The sequence below is a fragment of the Dasypus novemcinctus genome, chromosome 8, assembly GCF_030445035.2.
Source record: "Dasypus novemcinctus isolate mDasNov1 chromosome 8, mDasNov1.1.hap2, whole genome shotgun sequence".
Lineage (NCBI taxonomy): Eukaryota > Metazoa > Chordata > Mammalia > Cingulata > Dasypodidae > Dasypus > Dasypus novemcinctus.
Window position 1 is genome coordinate 85,869,627 of NC_080680.1, and position 15,643 is coordinate 85,885,269.

Sequence of the window (15,643 nt, forward strand, 5' to 3'; positions counted from 1 at the left end):
GCTCGCCCCCACCCCCACCCCACCCCACCCCCGGGCCAGGAGGGTGTCAGCGGAGATGTCACGGGCGGCGATTATTCGCTGGTGCGCGCGGTCTTGCGGCCGCCACTGACGGGGCAGGAGGGCGGCCGCCGCCTCCGGGGAGACCGCCCAGAGCTGCGCCGTCAGCTCCGCAGCCCTCGGCCCGCGCACACGCGTCGCCGCGCCCCCGCGCGCCCTCCGCAGCAAAGTTCGGCTCAACTTTGGGACCGGCCTTGACGCCCTGTGCCTTCCACCTCCCACCAGGTCCTCGGCGGCCGCGGCGAAGGAGGCAGCGGCGGTCAGAGCGCGGCCGGCGGCCTGCGGCGACCAGCGGCGGCGGCGAGGCGACCGGCGGCGCGGCTGGCGCTCGGCGGCGGGTGGGACGCGCGGCGCGCCCGCCTGGGGGCGTCCGGCCCGCGCCCTGTCCTTGCCGGCGAGGGGGCGCCGACGGGGACCCACGCTGCGCCGCGCTCCTCGGGGACCCTGCGAGCGGCCGGAGCCTGGCGCTCGCCTCCTGGAAGCCGCCGGTCGGCGCCCGCCCCCGAAGGCCCTCGAATCTCCGCTGATTGAACAGAAACTGCTCTTTAATTGATTCGGCTCCATTGGGCGAGCGGCGGCGTGTGTGTGCCGAAGCGTGTGCGGAAGGCAGAAGGGCAGGAAGTCGGTCTTCTGCAGGGAGGGTGGCGGGACAGCGCAAGGGACCGAGCCTTCCTTATTTATGTGTCTGCCAGCAGCCGCCTTCTTCCGAAGACTTCAGGGAGTGTCTCCGACCTGCGTTCCCCCGCGTGTCAAAACATCATGATTGTCCATTAAACTCCAAACTTTTCTTTTTTTAACCCAAAGAATATCGGTGATTTTTGTCCACTGCTAGGAGAAGAAGAGCGAGCCCAGGGCTCCTGACATGCAGCAGAATCCTTATTTATAAGCAGGCCTGAGGTAGTGATATGCAAAACCCCTCTACTCAGTGAATTTTCTATCCTATGGATATCAGTCTTGAGGTTTGAGAGCGGAGAGTAGTGCCATCTGCACTGGGTCTGGCAGCCTCCGTCCTGTCAATGCCTGGTCCTCCCTGGGACTGCTGGGCTTCCCTGGAGATCAGAGCGGTCCTGTGTGCCATGGGCTGTATTCAGAGCATCGGGGGCAAAGCCAGCGTCTTCAGGGAAGGTATCACGGTGATGGACGTGAAGGCCTCCATCGACCCCATTCCCACCAGCATCGACGAGTCCTCCAGCGTGGTCCTGCGCTACCGCACGCCGCACTTCCGCGCCTCGGCCCAGGTGGTCATGCCGCCCATCCCCAAGAAGGAGACCTGGGTCGTCGGCTGGATCCAGGCGTGCAGCCACATGGAGTTCTACAACCAGTACGGGGAGCAGGGCATGTAAGTACCGCTCCCGAGCCAGCCCTGGGGGCTGCTGGGGAGACCCGGGCGGGCGGCGGTTGGGTCAGAGGGACCAGAGAGGGGTCTGGTCCGGGTCAGGGGGAGGCATGGAAGTGGCCTCCGAGTCCACCTGGGCCAGGTGACTCCCTGGAGGATTTGCCTGTTGATCCAGAGAGGCGTCGTGGCTCTAGGTAGGCCCTTCCTTCCCATTGTCCCTGGCCCCGGGGTTCCTGTGTCCTTCCTTGCAAGATGCTGAGGAAGCAGCGGAACATTCCACCCTGTGCCTCTTCGGCAAAGCAAGCAAGCTATCTGCCTGCAGTGTCAGTGCCATCAGGGGCACCAGAGAGAGGCCGTAGCTCTGCCCTCCGGGCTCAGGCCCCCTTGAGCACATGGCAGCTACTCAGGGAAGGAGAACCGGGCCCTCGGAAGCCTCCAAAGTTCCTTTTACAGTGCTGTGTGGTTGGGCCTGAACTAGTCTCGCCAGCGTTTTCATATGCACATCATCAGGACCTGGGGGAATGCTTTGCTCTTTCAAATGGCGTTTGGCGTGAGAGAACCGTCAGTTTTAGAAATCCAGTTTGCTTCTCAATGTAGTGTGTTTTCTTTCCGAGGCAGAAGGCCACTTTACACAGGCATCTAACGTCAATGTCGCTAAGGCTCTGGTGGGGCTCTAACCAGAACAGCTAAGAGGAGCCCACTGGCCTCCTCTTCCAGCCTGGCCTCCCAAATGTTCCTAGGATGACGAAGGTCTTGCTGCAAGATCCTGGGGCCCTGGGTCTTCTTTTCTGGCATTTTCCTTGACCTTTGGGATGACCAGTAGGGAGGTGGAAAGAGCAGGGGTAGATGGAAGGGAAAGGGCTTTGACTTGAAGGACTCCTCTAGGAACATGAAGGGGATGACAGAGGTGGTGAAAACAGCTATTTCCAAGTCCGCGGCCCCTTCTGGGGAGCCGGCAGGCCCTGAGAGGCAGCTCCCCCACCTGACCCCACCCTCACCCGGGGATTAGACGGGGGCACTCCCAGGGCGTATCTCTCGACTTCCACACTCTGCAGCATCACTTCCTGGTTCTGCAAGTGAGGAACACAGAGGAGAATTGCCCCAGGAGTTAGAACTTTTCACTGGTTTGTGTATGTAATGGGCCTGTAAACCGGAGGAGATAGGCACCAAATCTTTCGGTTTCTCTACTTAATGACTTTGAAGTCTTAAGGGAGGCAGGAGGATCTTGGTAAAAGTTAAAAAAACAAGGGTGTAACTACTGTCACCCCAAAGAGATGCATGGGGGATGTATCAAGAACACTCATTGGTTCCCTTCCATCCCAGCTGATTTCTATACCCAGGCCCTTTAACTCTCAAAGGCAGCCAGCTGTCCCTTTGATTCCTGCTGGGGACTGAACTTCCATTTCAAGAAGGAAGATCTTATTCTTTGTGTGTGTTTTTTTTTTTTTTAAGATTTATTTTATTTATTTCTCTCCCCTACCCACCCCCCCCCCCCGCCCCAGTTGTCTGTTCTCTGTGTCCATTTGCTGCATTTGTTGCATGTTCTTTCTTTGTCCGCTTCTGTTGTTGTCAGCGGCACGGGAATCTGTGTTTCTTTTTGTTGCGTCATCTTGTTGTGTCAGCTGCACCATTCCTGGGCAGGCTGCACTTTCTTTCGCACTGGGCGGCTCTCCTTACGGGGCGCACTCCTTGTGCGTGGGGCTCCCCTACTTGGGGGACACCCTTGCGTGGCAGGGCACTCCTTGAGCGCATCAGCACTGCGCATGGGCCAGCTCCACACGGGTCAAGGAGGCCCAGGGTTTGAACTGCGGACCTCCCATGTGGTAGACGGACGCCCTAACCACTGGGCCAAGTCTGCTTCCCTTATCCTTTGTTATTTGGTGTGGATCTTTCCTAAGAAGGCTTCTCTGATTTGCAAGGCGTCCAGCACAACCCTCAAGAAACCAAGGTGTTCTGAGCGGTTCTAGACTACACCTAATTCCTCCTTTAGAAGGAGTAGAGAAGCCAGGGGTCCTTCTGAATTTGGAAAGACATAACCACGAGGAAGAAGCAAGATTGGGGAGAATCAGAGGGATTGGGTTCTAACGTGATAGAAACGGCTATGCAGCAGAGAAGGAAAAGGCCCATTGTGGAGCCTGAGGGCCCCATCGGGTTCTCCCTGACTCAGTCTGCATCCTTGGGGCCCTCCTGGAGCCTCAGCTTCCCTGACTGTACACAGCGAGTAACAGATCTCGTCAGACGCCCTGGGCCTTGTTCTCCATCCAGTGGCTCTGGGCACCTTTGGGCACTCTGGCTGGATGCAGAGTCAGGAGATCTGAGACAACCTTGCCTTGAATGTGCAAATCCTTGGTTGCTGGTTAGAAGAGCTTAGCGTGTCCTTAGACTCTGCAGTCAAGCAGACCTGGGCAGGAGTCCAGGCCCTATCACTTTTCTTAGTCACGCTGAACCTCAGTCTCCTTATCTGTAAATGGGCTAATAATCATCCTTTCTACCATGGCTGATAGTGAGAATCATGCAAGACCATACTTGTCGAAGCCCACAGTAAATATTTAACTGGTTATGCTCTTTAACATTGTTATTGTGACCGTTATTTTACCAGATGGGGAGTGAGGGAAGATATTTCTAAGGCATTGGGGATCATGGCTAAGACTAGACAGAATTAGGACAGATGTAAATTCCCCATTGCAGTGAATTGTCCCTCTAACCCAGGTCTTCGTCTTTTGTACAGGGCCCACTCCCTGATTTTTATAAAAATTTAAAAATAATTTAAAGCATAAACGATTTGAACTGTAAAGTGCAAAGGCCGTTTTCTGCGCTCTCCATTCTTCGCTGATGTTTCCCTTTGTTTCCTCCCTCTCCAGCCCTCTCCCTCTGGGTGGGGACCCTGTCCCTCTGACTACGCAAGGCACATCTTGCTCTCTCAAGATTCACCTGTACCAGTCGGGGAGAGGGCCGTCTCTGAGGTTCCGCGGGAGCAGCAGTACAGAGCAGTGGTTTAGTGGGCGCAGCTCAGGGGTCTGAGTGATCTTCCAATACTAGCTCCGGTCTTGGCAAGTCACCTCTCAGAGCTTCGGTTTTCTCATCTGTAAGTGGGGATAAGAAGGGAAACCCTCACAGAGTTTGCTGTAAGGATTAAATGAGAGGACAGGGACAGGGGCGAGCCTGGGGCTGAAACACAGAGTAGGAAGCTGCTGGACTTACTGTTAATCAACAAGATCAGCTGAAGACAATGAATGGTCAACAGCATGGTTCCTGGAGACCAGGGGTGACTGTGAGCAGAGCTCTGTGTTTAGTACCCTTGGGAGATGAGACGAGCTCGTGTATGAAAGCCCGGACTCAGCTCTGCATCCGTTTTCCTCCTCCTGAATGGAGACGTACTTAGATGTGATTCTAAAACCTTTTCCCCATTTCCCTACCCAAACCTCCTGTGAGGATTCTGGTTTTCAGTGTTTTCAAGCCCTGGTGGCATGAAGGAAAGTGAAGAGTGGCGAGCTGGTGAGGCCAGAACCCTCAACCAGCTCGGAGTTGTCCTCTGCTTTGCCTGGACCAGGGCTGGGTACATTCTTTGTGGCGCCTTGTTAAGCCGTTTAGCAGCATCTTTGGCTCCTACCGACCAGATGCCAGTACCACTGCTCCCCCACCCTGCTTGTGACAACTGAAAATGTCTCCAGACATGGCCAAATGTCCCCTGGGGAGGAGGTGCAAAATCGTTCCTGGTTGAGAACCACTGGGCAATTACTAGACAATTTGAATGATTAAAATTAAACCCACTCACTGAGCTCTGGTGGCCCGGGGTAGACAGGCGGGTGACAGGAGCTACGTTAGAGCTGTCGTTCTTTGCATATGGGCTGTATGCAAAATAGTAATTCCAGGTACTTCGCTGAAATCTGTAATACCCCAAGCATTATCCCTGCTTGAAATTAATCTCTAATCCAGGAGAACGTTTCAGAATGACATTCTGGGTATGAAATATTTGAAACGGAGCACTGAAAACCCCAACAATACCCTGACTTTTATAGCCAGCAGCTGTAAAATGGTGAGTTCCTCTGTGCCAGCTTGGGAGGATTCTATATGGTTTGGGGTCCAACCCACATTGCTTTAAAATCCACTCCCCCCCAAACTGTTGGAGACACCTGCCTCCACAACCCCCTCCTCCGCAATTCCTTAACTGCCGCCACCTGTCAGCTGGCACAGACGCCTTCTAAGTGACAAGTCACAATTTCTTGCCTATGTGGGAGATGCTTCAAGTTGCCTCTGGTTTGCCCTTCTCTGGAGCCCCCAGGGAACCGGGGCCAGAGCCAGTTTATGGCTCAGGATTCCACTAAAGGGCAGACTGGGGGTGAGGGGAGGATACAGCTCAAGTTGAGAGGGTCTCTGGTTGACGGAGCCGCCTCCCCACCACACCGTGTCCAGTGGGAGTGGATGGCAGCTCTACACGTGCCTGTGCTGTGTTCGCCTCTGCACCTTTCTGAGCGTTCCTGTTTCCACTGATGAAACGGGGGTCATATTACCCTCCCTGTAGGGCCCTGGTGAGGATTAGATGAGATAATGCGTGATGAGTGCTTAGCACAGCGCCTGGTACATGCTAAGCACTCAATACATGGTAGCTATTAATGCCGTAACTGTGAATCATAGTTACCGATAATGTGTTATTAATCAGTAACTATGAAACAGCCTGAAGAGAGCTGTGTTATTGTTTGGTAGTTACTGTTAGCCCGTCCTGGGTTTCAGATACCCAGCTACAGAATGAAAGCCCTTGGCTGGGAGACCTCTCAGTCCTTCCGGCCAGAACACGTGGTGACTTCCGCTGTCACTGGGTTGAGAGAGGCTGGTGGGGAAGGGCAGGGCAGAGGGGCCGAGGCTGGGGCTGGGGTGCTGCCTGGCTCCTCTGATAATCATGAGAATGGTTGCCCTGGGGTCCCTCTCCCATCCCTTATCTCACCACGCCCCGTCCTGGGAGGCCGTGGTTTCATGGTGAGGACCCCTTCCCCGGCAGGCTCGCTCAGCTCCGGCGGCTTTGGGGGCCAGCCAGGGAGGAATGTCCCTGGCGACCCCACGGCCTCTTCCTGAAGCCCGGGCCCGGCTGGGCGCTCGCACAGAACAATCGCGGAGAAGGCTTCCTCTCCGTGACCGGAAGGCAGCCTCCCCCTCTGCAGGGCCCTGGCGGATGGCGACGGCAGGGGTGGGGAAGGGAAGTCCCTGTTTCAAGGCTCTGGGGCGGGAGGAAGTCGGTGGAGGGGGGCGGATGACACGGCGCAAAGAGAACTCCCCCCGGACCAGCCCCAGCCCTGCGACCATTCCAAACCTCATCTACCTTCCAAGGGCGGAAAACAAAAGCCGGCTGCTCCCAGAGGCGTGCCTAACGGCACTGGACTGCTTTAGCAAGCAGGACAATGGCAAATTAAATACCGAGGTCCTTTTCTCCCCCCCCACCCCATCAGATGTGGATAACTACAAAAAAAAACCACACCAAAAACCAAAAAACTCACCATAAAACAGTACTACCCAGTGTTGGAGAGGGGTGGCATGTGGATGTCCTCATGTGCCGTTTGTGGGAGTGCAGTCTAGAGCAGCTTCTGGGAGGGCAGTTTGGCAATATCTTTTAAAACTTCAAATATTCATTCGCTTCAACTCGACTGTTCTACTCTGAGTCCATCCTACCAAAAACTTGTGCCCCTAGCCAGTGCCTGGTGTGTAGTAGGTGTACAAAAAATAATCTACTGAACAAATGAATTAATGAGTAAATGAACCAAAGAGCAAGTACATAAAGATATATGTGCAGGGACGTGGACTCCAGCCCTGCTCATAATAGCCAAACAGTGAGCAGGTCAAGCATCCACGAGAAGGGGAGTAAATTATGGTAGGACTACAACGCAGAACAGATTGCGGCTGGGAAGTGCTGAGATGGAGCTATCGGTGCTCTCACATAGGCAAATGAGCATATTAAATAATAAAAGAAAGTTGTAAAACAATAGGGAGGGGAGGGGTCTGTTTTTGTTGAAAAGAACAGAAAACACTACAAATGGGAACGGGTGGTGCAGGTATACTGGGAGAGAAAGATCTAAAAAGATGTTTTCCAAATGTGATGTGCGTGGTAACTCAGAAGGGGAGGAGGTAGGCATGAAAGAGAAGGCTTTCATTTTTCATTTTATACACTTCTTTATGGCTTGATTAAAAAAAAAGAAACAAAAGCATATATTTTATAGGTAAAAACTAAAATCAGAAAAGGCACCGATGGCCCTTTCCTCCTGGCGTGGGCCCGGGGGCCCACGGCTGTGGCTTGGGTTAAGATGGGGGAGGTTGGCAGGAAGAGGGTGGCGGTGCTCCGGAAGGAGTGGGGTTTGCTGTTTGGGGGAAACCCCAGCAGAAGTGCAGGCAGTGAGGAAGGCGAGATGCCAGCCCCTCCCTCAGGGTTTGTGAGCTGGGCCCTGGGGTGCCGGGAGAGGAGGGCCCGGGTGACCTGTTTGGTGGGAAAGGGCCAGCTCACCGGGGCACGGCACAGAGCAGGAGTCAGGAGGCCAGGATTCCATTTCTTCTATGGAATGGAGCTCCCAGGCCTCAGTTTCCCTGTCTGTAAAATTGGTGAGATAATCACCAAAATACACATCGGGCCCATATGGGCAGGGGTGGGTGGGAGCAGGTTGAAACCAGAGCTGGGGAGAAGAGCCATATGTCCGGGGCCAAATCCTTATCTGTGAAAGTGTGTCTTAAAGTGCGGAATGTGTGCCACTTGGGGTAGGTGACATATTTTAGGGGATTTAGGTTAAATTTTATTTATTTATTTTTTATTTATTTCTCTCCCCTCCCCGCCACCCCCAGTTGTCTTCTCTCTGTCCATTTACTGTGTGTTCTTCTGTGTCCGCTAGCATTCTTGTCAGTGGCACCAGGAATCTGTGTTTCTTTTTGTTGCGTCATCTTGCTGTGTCAGCTCTCTGTGTGTGTGGCGCCACTCCTGGGCGGGCTACGCTTTTTTTGCACGGGGCGGCTCTCCTTACAGCGTGCACTCCTTGAGTGTGGGACTCCCCTACGCGGGGGACACCCCCGCAAGGCACGGTACTCCTTGCGCGCATCAGCGCTACATGTGGGCCAGCTCCACACGGGTCAAGGAGGCCCGGGGTTTGAACTGCCGACCTCCCATGTGGTAAGAAGAAGCTCTCTCAGTTGAGCCAAATCCACTTCCCTAAATTTTATTTTAAAGCAATATATTTATTTTCACATATATTAGAAAAAGTATATACCTAGCATATCAAACCTGTTATTTCACAGGCGTTTCTTAGGAGAGACAAAATTTAGTTGAGATTTTAAAAAAGCGATCAATTTTAAGGAAAAATGAAGTGAACAATAAAGGTGATGTGTAGGTGGACAGGACAGCCCTGCTCAGGAGTGAAGGGGACTTGGGTCATCCAGCTTGTGCCCAGACCTCCGACCCTGCAGCCTGGGATCGGTATAGAGAACCCTGGGGACGGCGAGATTTAGCGGGCGAGAGCCGGGCCGCGGACACAGCTGGCAGGAGGAGAAAGCCCAGGCTCCGGTCCCGCCCGCCCCAGCAGCAGTTGTTAGAAAAGGCTGGACCCCTCATTTAGGCCACTCCTCGGAAGAAGCCACGACAGGTCCGAGCCACAGGGGGCGGGTGCCCAGGCTGCAGGGCAAGCCACCCCTCTCCTCTTGGAGCACATCTGCCCCCCAAGCCTCTGGGCACCCCTGGTTTCATTTCTCAAAGGGCCAGCTCCTTGCTGGGGCTCGGCCTGGAGCCCCGAGCCGGGGTGCCCCACTGGGGTCTCTCCCCCTACGCCCAGTGGCCGCTCCTTCAACAGCTGCCTCAGCCCCTTCACCAGCCTCAGGGAAGGCCTTTCTGTCACCCCCTCTGACTCGCTCTCTGCCACTTGTGCTGCTCAGAGCCTCACATTGCATGTGTGCACATGTGTGTGGTGTGTGCATGCATGTGCATGCATGCGTGTGGCGTGTGCAGGCGTGTGTGTGTGGGGGCAGGTTCACTTAGAGGCTGCCTGGGTGGACGCTCACTCAGCCTGGGGACCCTGGCCTGGCCGCTTCCCAGTTGGGTGACCTTGGACCATACAAATGGCTCCCAGCATCCTAGCTCCAGGGCAGCTGAGGCACGGCCTGGGCCTGCGTCCGGAGGGCACCCGGCACGTCCTCGTGCTCAGGGAAGGTTACCGGCTGCCACCAGCATTGCTGCGGTGACAGGCCATCCTCGGGTGGTTAGTCTGACTGCTGCTGCTCCAGGGAGAGAAGGCCCGAGAGCAGAGGTGGGACCCCAGGGCTGAGCGTCTTTGGGCGCCCTAAGCTTGTTGCAGGGATCTTCTTGCGGAGATCGGGGGGGCCCAGGGGACCACCCCTGCAGGTCGCTGATGGCCGCTGGTCCAGGCCACAAACGTTGAGGGAGCCCTGGTTCTGGACCGTGTGGAGGTACATGGGACAGTCCCTGCCCTCTCTGCCCTCTCGGCCTATCTGGGGAAAGAGATCTTGAACAAACGATTGCATGATTATTTAATCACAGTCGTGCATGTGCCAGGAAGAAGTAGTACAGGGATCCAATAGCCTCGCCTTCGGGGGGTACCTGGCCTGGCGCCGAGGGACGAGAAGCTTGTTCACCAGGAAGGGGGGAGAAGGGGGAGGCCTCAGCTCCCCGTACAAGGCTTTGCGATGGGAGGGCCACGGCCGGATAGAGGAGCTGGAGAAGAGCTGGTGGGTCTGGAGCCTGGTGAGTGCAGGGCGGGGTGGTGGGAGCCAAGGCAGGCAGGGTTGGGGGGCCTTGGGCTCTAATGGCTTCTGGCTTTAAGGGCAGTGGGGAGTTGTGGGTGGGTTCCACATGGCCAGAGGGGGGGGAGGAACAAGACTGTCAGATTTGTTTTGAAAGATGGGGCTGTGGGAGGCAGAGTGGAGGCTCCGTCGTCCTGGGCCCAGCCAAAGGGGAGAGTCCCCTGCTCCTGGTGGCTGCATCTGTGCCAGGCCGGTGCCGAGAGCATCGCTGGCCCTTTCAGTTGCGCCTGCACCTGGGCGTCCTGGCTAGGATCCCTCATCACCCCACTGTGCAGACAAGGGCAAGGCAGGGCGGGGCCTGAGCTCGCCTCTCCACCCTTATAGCAAAGAGCTGAAGGGCTGTCTTGAAACCCAAGGACATTTCAGGACTAACAAAGGAAATCATACAGAAGAGGCAAAGTGTATGGAATTCCCTACTTTAAGGGCATGTATGATCTGAAATTTTAAATGAGGTCAACAAAGACTGCAGGTACAACCAGGGATAGCAAACCCGGTAGTGTTAGTGTACAGCTTTAACGGCTGGTGCCTACCTCAGTGGTTTCCAGAAGTTTTCCACTTACAGCTGCCTGCTGTGCACCCGGCAATATACACGGACACGTTTCACCATCACAAAAGCCCTGCAAGGCGGGGGTGAGTATTCACAGTTCACCGCTGAGCAGGAGGAGGCTTAGAGAGTTTGCAGAGCGGCCAGCGCTGAGATCCCAGGCTGCTCCGTGTCAGCCTGAAGCTGTGCCCTTGACCACACCCCCCCTCCCCGGCCTCCCCCAACGGGGGGGATCGCGGGGACCAGTGTGCCGCGCCAGCCTTGTGAAGAGGCCGCTCTTTCTGAGTAATACCCCGCGTGAGATGCTGTTCGGCTGCCAGCTCACGGGGAGCGTCCCCTGCCCCTGGCTGAGTCAGGGCTTGGGCTTTTGGGGCCTGGGGGAGGACGGGAAACCCCAAATCCAGAGGCTGAGAGAGAGGGCCCACTCCCCCCACCAGCCCTTCAGCTGTTGGGAGGTGAAAGGGGGTAAGGCTTTCTGCCTTCTTTTTTAAAGTCTCCTAAGCAAGGGTAACCTCTGCGGGGGGACAGAAGTAGTGTCTTCCAAAAGAGGGGGCGAGGCCACGGTCCAGGGGCCGAGACGGTCACGACATGGGCCCTGACCTCTTCGCGGGTCCCTGTTGCCCGCCCGCGCTGGGGCCTCACTCACGCCGCTGCTGGTGGTTCCCCAGCTGCCCGGTGCTCCAGGGACCCGGCACTGCAGGGCCAGTGGGCCGAGGACCCCTGGATCTTAGGGACTGGTGGGTACTTCGGGGACAGGGGTCTGGATGAGCTCAACCCAGGTTTACCCCTGGCATTTGGCGTGTTCAGGGGCCGTCAGGAGGTGGCCTGCCAGGCAGGCCGTGATTTGTGAGCTTGCAAATGAAATGAACAGAAAAATTACCAAAATCACTTCCCCAAACATTCCTCCTGATGGCAGCCCCTAATTTTGCTGATGGCTCATAGCAAAATGATGTGTTTCAGTGCAGGAGTGCGTTTTAAAAATGCACCGAAGTAGCATATTCTGGAAGAGTGCCCCTCGTATATGTGGGCATGCAGAAGGCGCCGTGGGTGCACTGTCATGAGCAGTCACCATCCGTGGGCCAAACTGGGGATGTCACAAGAAGCCAGCCGTGGTGCTTCCAGGCGCCCCCCCCCCCCCCCCGCTTAGCTCATCTCCTTGGGAAGAGCTGCTTCCCCTCCAGCTTTGCTTTCACCTGTAGAGCGCGGTCAGGTGGACATGACTCTCCGCGAGTCTGTGACTCTTAGGCCCCCCCAGCCCCGCCGAGCGTCCAGCCCCGCCGAGCAGGTGTCTGGTGCCCGCAGAGCATCTCGGGACAGGCTGGCCCTGGCCAGAGCAGAACAGCACCCATCCCCATTTGTCTGCGGATTTTTATTATCACGACAACGATGTAGCAACTACCTATTTACCTGCAGGTGCCTGGTGCCCGGCCTGGGACTGGCACGTTCCTCAGTCGTCCCGGTGACCCCAGGAGGGATGTATGTGTATGATTGAGTTTGGGGTCCAGAGAGGAGTGGGAGTTTGATCAGGGAGGGCACAGTTGAGACACGCAGTGGTGGCTGTGGGGCTCCCCAGCAGGCTGCCTGCCCTGGCCCCAGGAAGGCTGAGCCCTCGGGCCGCCCACGGGAGGAGGCAGGTCAAAGGCGGCCAAAGGGCCGGCCATAGGCAGTCTTCCTACTCGGCCAGGCCCCGTGGCCCCAGCTGCTGGAGGCACAGGGCCCCCCACCAACAGCACAGCCCCCAGCGGCCCAGCCCAGGAGTCCTTGTGAAGCTGGTCCCAGAGGCTGGGACTGAGACGCATGCCGGGAGGGCCCCTGGTCGGGCTTTCTGGTTCCCGTGCTCCGCAAATGGGTGTGGATCAGGCAGGGGCAGTGCTGGCCATGGCGGCTGTATTGTCGCAGCCCACCTTCTAGGCGAGCGGGAGCAGAAGGAAGGGGTGGGCTGGAGGAGGGAGGGGAGCACTCCCCTGGCGCTGACCCCGGCCTGGGTGGGGGGGGGCCGGGCTGGGAGCGCAGATCACGTGGTGGAGGAGGCGAGGGCTGGTGGTGGCCGCAGAAGTGAGGCGCCCGATGGCTCTGTGGCGTCCGGCTCCTGTGCCCCCCACCACAGTGCTGGGAGGGCAGGGCAAGGACACCTGGCACCCAGAGAGGGCTGGCGTCTGCCCCAGGTCGCCTGCTGACCGGCGGTCTGGGAAGCCTTCCCAGATGCCACCGAGCCCGTGGCCACTGGGCTCTGAAGCCCCCTGTTGGCACCTGAAGCTAGAGAGGGCCACTCACTGCTGCTCTGGAGCAGGTGCGGGCAGGGGTGGTGGGCCGCCTTGCCTTCCCGCCCCGCCCCGCGGAGTCACCCGCCTCCACCTTACCCTGAGGTCCTGCGGCCTCACTGGGCTTGGTTCGGGCGTCCCAGCCGCGTCTGCGGAGGCCCTTGTGTGGCAGCCTGGGCCACGCGGGGCCCAGCAGTCAGCCGGGCACCAGGTGCGTGCCAGACGTGCTTGCTGCTGCGGTTAACGCCCGCCAGCCCCCGCCAAGTGATGTGTCCTGCTCCTGAACTGGGAGCTGGTCCCCAGCTGCAACGTTTCAATGCCTAGCGAGGTCCTGGGGGAGGTTGATTTGACGTGACCTGAGAGAACAGGGCTTGCCTTTTGGAGGGGGACTACAGGTGGGGGCACCCCCCGGTCACCCACGTGATATTCGGTACCCGCCAGAAGGCATGCTCCCCGGGCCGGGATGGCGCCTGCTCTGGCCTCAGTGCCCAGGTCAGTCCTTGGTCCCCTGCGGGGGCACGGCCCAACCTCGCCGAGTGACTGACCAGTCTGGTGTCCCTTTGTCCGCAGGTCCAGCTGGGAGCTCCCGGACCTCCAGGAGGGCAGGATCGAGGCCATCAGCGACTCGGACGGGGTGAACTACCCCTGGTACGGCAACACCACGGAGACGTGCACCATCGTGGGCCCCACCAAGAGAGACTCCAAGTTTATCATCAGCATGAACGACAACTTTTATCCCAGCGTCACCTGGGCCGTGCCGGTCAGTGAGAGCAACGTGGCCAAGCTGACCAACATCTACCGGGACCAGAGCTTCACCACGTGGCTGGTGGCCACCAACACCTCGACCAATGACATGATCATCCTGCAGACGCTGCACTGGCGGATGCAGCTCAGCATCGAGGTGAACCCCAACCGGCCCCTGGGCCAGCGGGCCAGGCTGCGGGAGCCCATCGCCCAGGACCAGCCCAAAATCCTGAGCAAGAATGAGCCGATACCGCCCAGCGCGCTGGTCAAGCCCAATGCCAACGACGCTCAGGTCCTCATGTGGCGGCCCAAGTACGGGCAGCCGCTGGTGGTGATCCCGCCCAAGCACCGGTAACGGCCGGGGCCAGCCCGCTAGAGTAGACTCAAATAATAACCCTGCTCTCAACAGAACCCAACACTTTCTCCCGTCATTCAGCAAAATACAACCATTCTACCTTCTCCAGCGGGACGGATCTCACTGTGCTACTGCCCCCGCCCCCCGGGAGGGCCAGCCCGGGCTCTCTCGGAACCTGCGTCCTTGCGGGGAGGGTGGGGAGACCGAGGGACAGACGGACCCCAGGCCCGCCCTTCCACGCCCTCTCGGGCCTTCTCTCCTTTTCCCACTTTCTCATGGTTTCATTCATTCCCTTGCCTAGACTCCCTGAAACAACTGCTTTTTCCGGTCTTTTTTTTTTTTTTTCTTTTTACCTCCTCTCTATGAGGTTCAGGGGAGGGAGGAGGAGGAGCTGCCTGGGGGCAGCCGCGCCGGGGGGCTCCGGCAGACCGGTCCTCCCTGCAGGACTGGCTGAGTGTCTCTGACGGTGCCCTCACAGCTCCGCCTTGTCCTGTGTCATGCGGCCTTAACGTAGACTTGCTTTGCCAAACTTTTGCCTTAAGCTGGATTTAAAGGGAAAAAAAAAAAAAAGGAAAAAGAAAGCAGGATCTCCTTTCTACTGCACTTTTCATCTTCAGCCATAGGTGGAGGGGGGGGAGCTGGTTTGGGGATGAAAACGAGAGATTCACCCTTGCCTTCTTCCTGGTGGCCTTGAGAGAGGGGCAAGGAGAGAGGATTGGTCCGAAAACCAGCTGCCCATTCTTTCGTTACAGCAGAAACAGAATCACGAACAGACTCTGCCCAAAGAGCCCTTGCTCTCTCCCCGGGCCCCTGCGGAGGGGCTCGAAGCCCTGGCTGGGGAGTCCTGCCAGGGCCTCCTCCTCCCCTCTTCTTGGCAGCCTTAATTTGCCTCAGTGGGTCTAGGAGGAGAGAGGGAGGGCCCCGGGAGCTATAGGTTGAGCCCAGGGAATTTTTGCCATCTCAGTTCTCAGTGACCACCCAGGGATGGGTCTTCTCACACCATCCTCTAAGTGTCGGGATTTTTTCCTCTCTCTCCCCCATCCACCAGCCCCCTTGACCGACAAGACACCGTCCCAGCGTTAGTTAATAAGGTCAGGAGGGCATGGACTCCTCTACCTGCAGCTGCATTTTCAGATTTCAACCCGGCAGGCTCTAGCGCCCTTCCCAGCTGTCCTCCAGTGTGCTCCCGAGCAGCCGGGCGCTGCGTCCCGCTCCTCCCCAGGGGAGGGCTGCGGCCGGCCTCTGGGTAGGCTCTGATGGGGGTGGGAGGGGAGCTTCGGAGCCACAGACGTCCCTGGATCTGGGAAGCCCTGGGGAGGGCTGCCTGCAGGGATCCGTGCTTCTTGTCCCCAAAGAAATACATCCAGGCCCGGGCCCGGGAAGGATTCAAGGGCCCATCGCTGGGAGGAGCCAGAGCCGCTCAGGAGGCTGGTCCAGCCCGGCTGGCCTGAGGACACTGGGGCGGGCAGCCCTGCCCCCTGCCCTCGGGTCTCGGCCCTGAGCAGCGCCAAGTCTCCTTAGCAACTTCTGGCTCGAGGGCTGCTTGCGGGAGCTGGTAGGGTCGC

General features: G+C 57.7%; 1 protein-coding gene across 1 annotated transcript; it reads left to right on the forward strand.

Moving 5' to 3' along the window:
* Positions 1 to 444: 444 nt before the first annotated feature.
* Positions 445 to 14,408, forward strand: FAM78A (family with sequence similarity 78 member A). The gene is made up of 2 exons (XM_004468031.5): positions 445 to 1,396; positions 13,550 to 14,408. The coding sequence occupies exons 1-2, from the start codon at positions 1,074 to 1,076 to the stop codon at positions 14,076 to 14,078; spliced, it is 852 nt and encodes a 283-aa protein (XP_004468088.1). The 5' UTR covers positions 445 to 1,073; the 3' UTR covers positions 14,079 to 14,408.
* Positions 14,409 to 15,643: the final 1,235 nt, after the last annotated feature.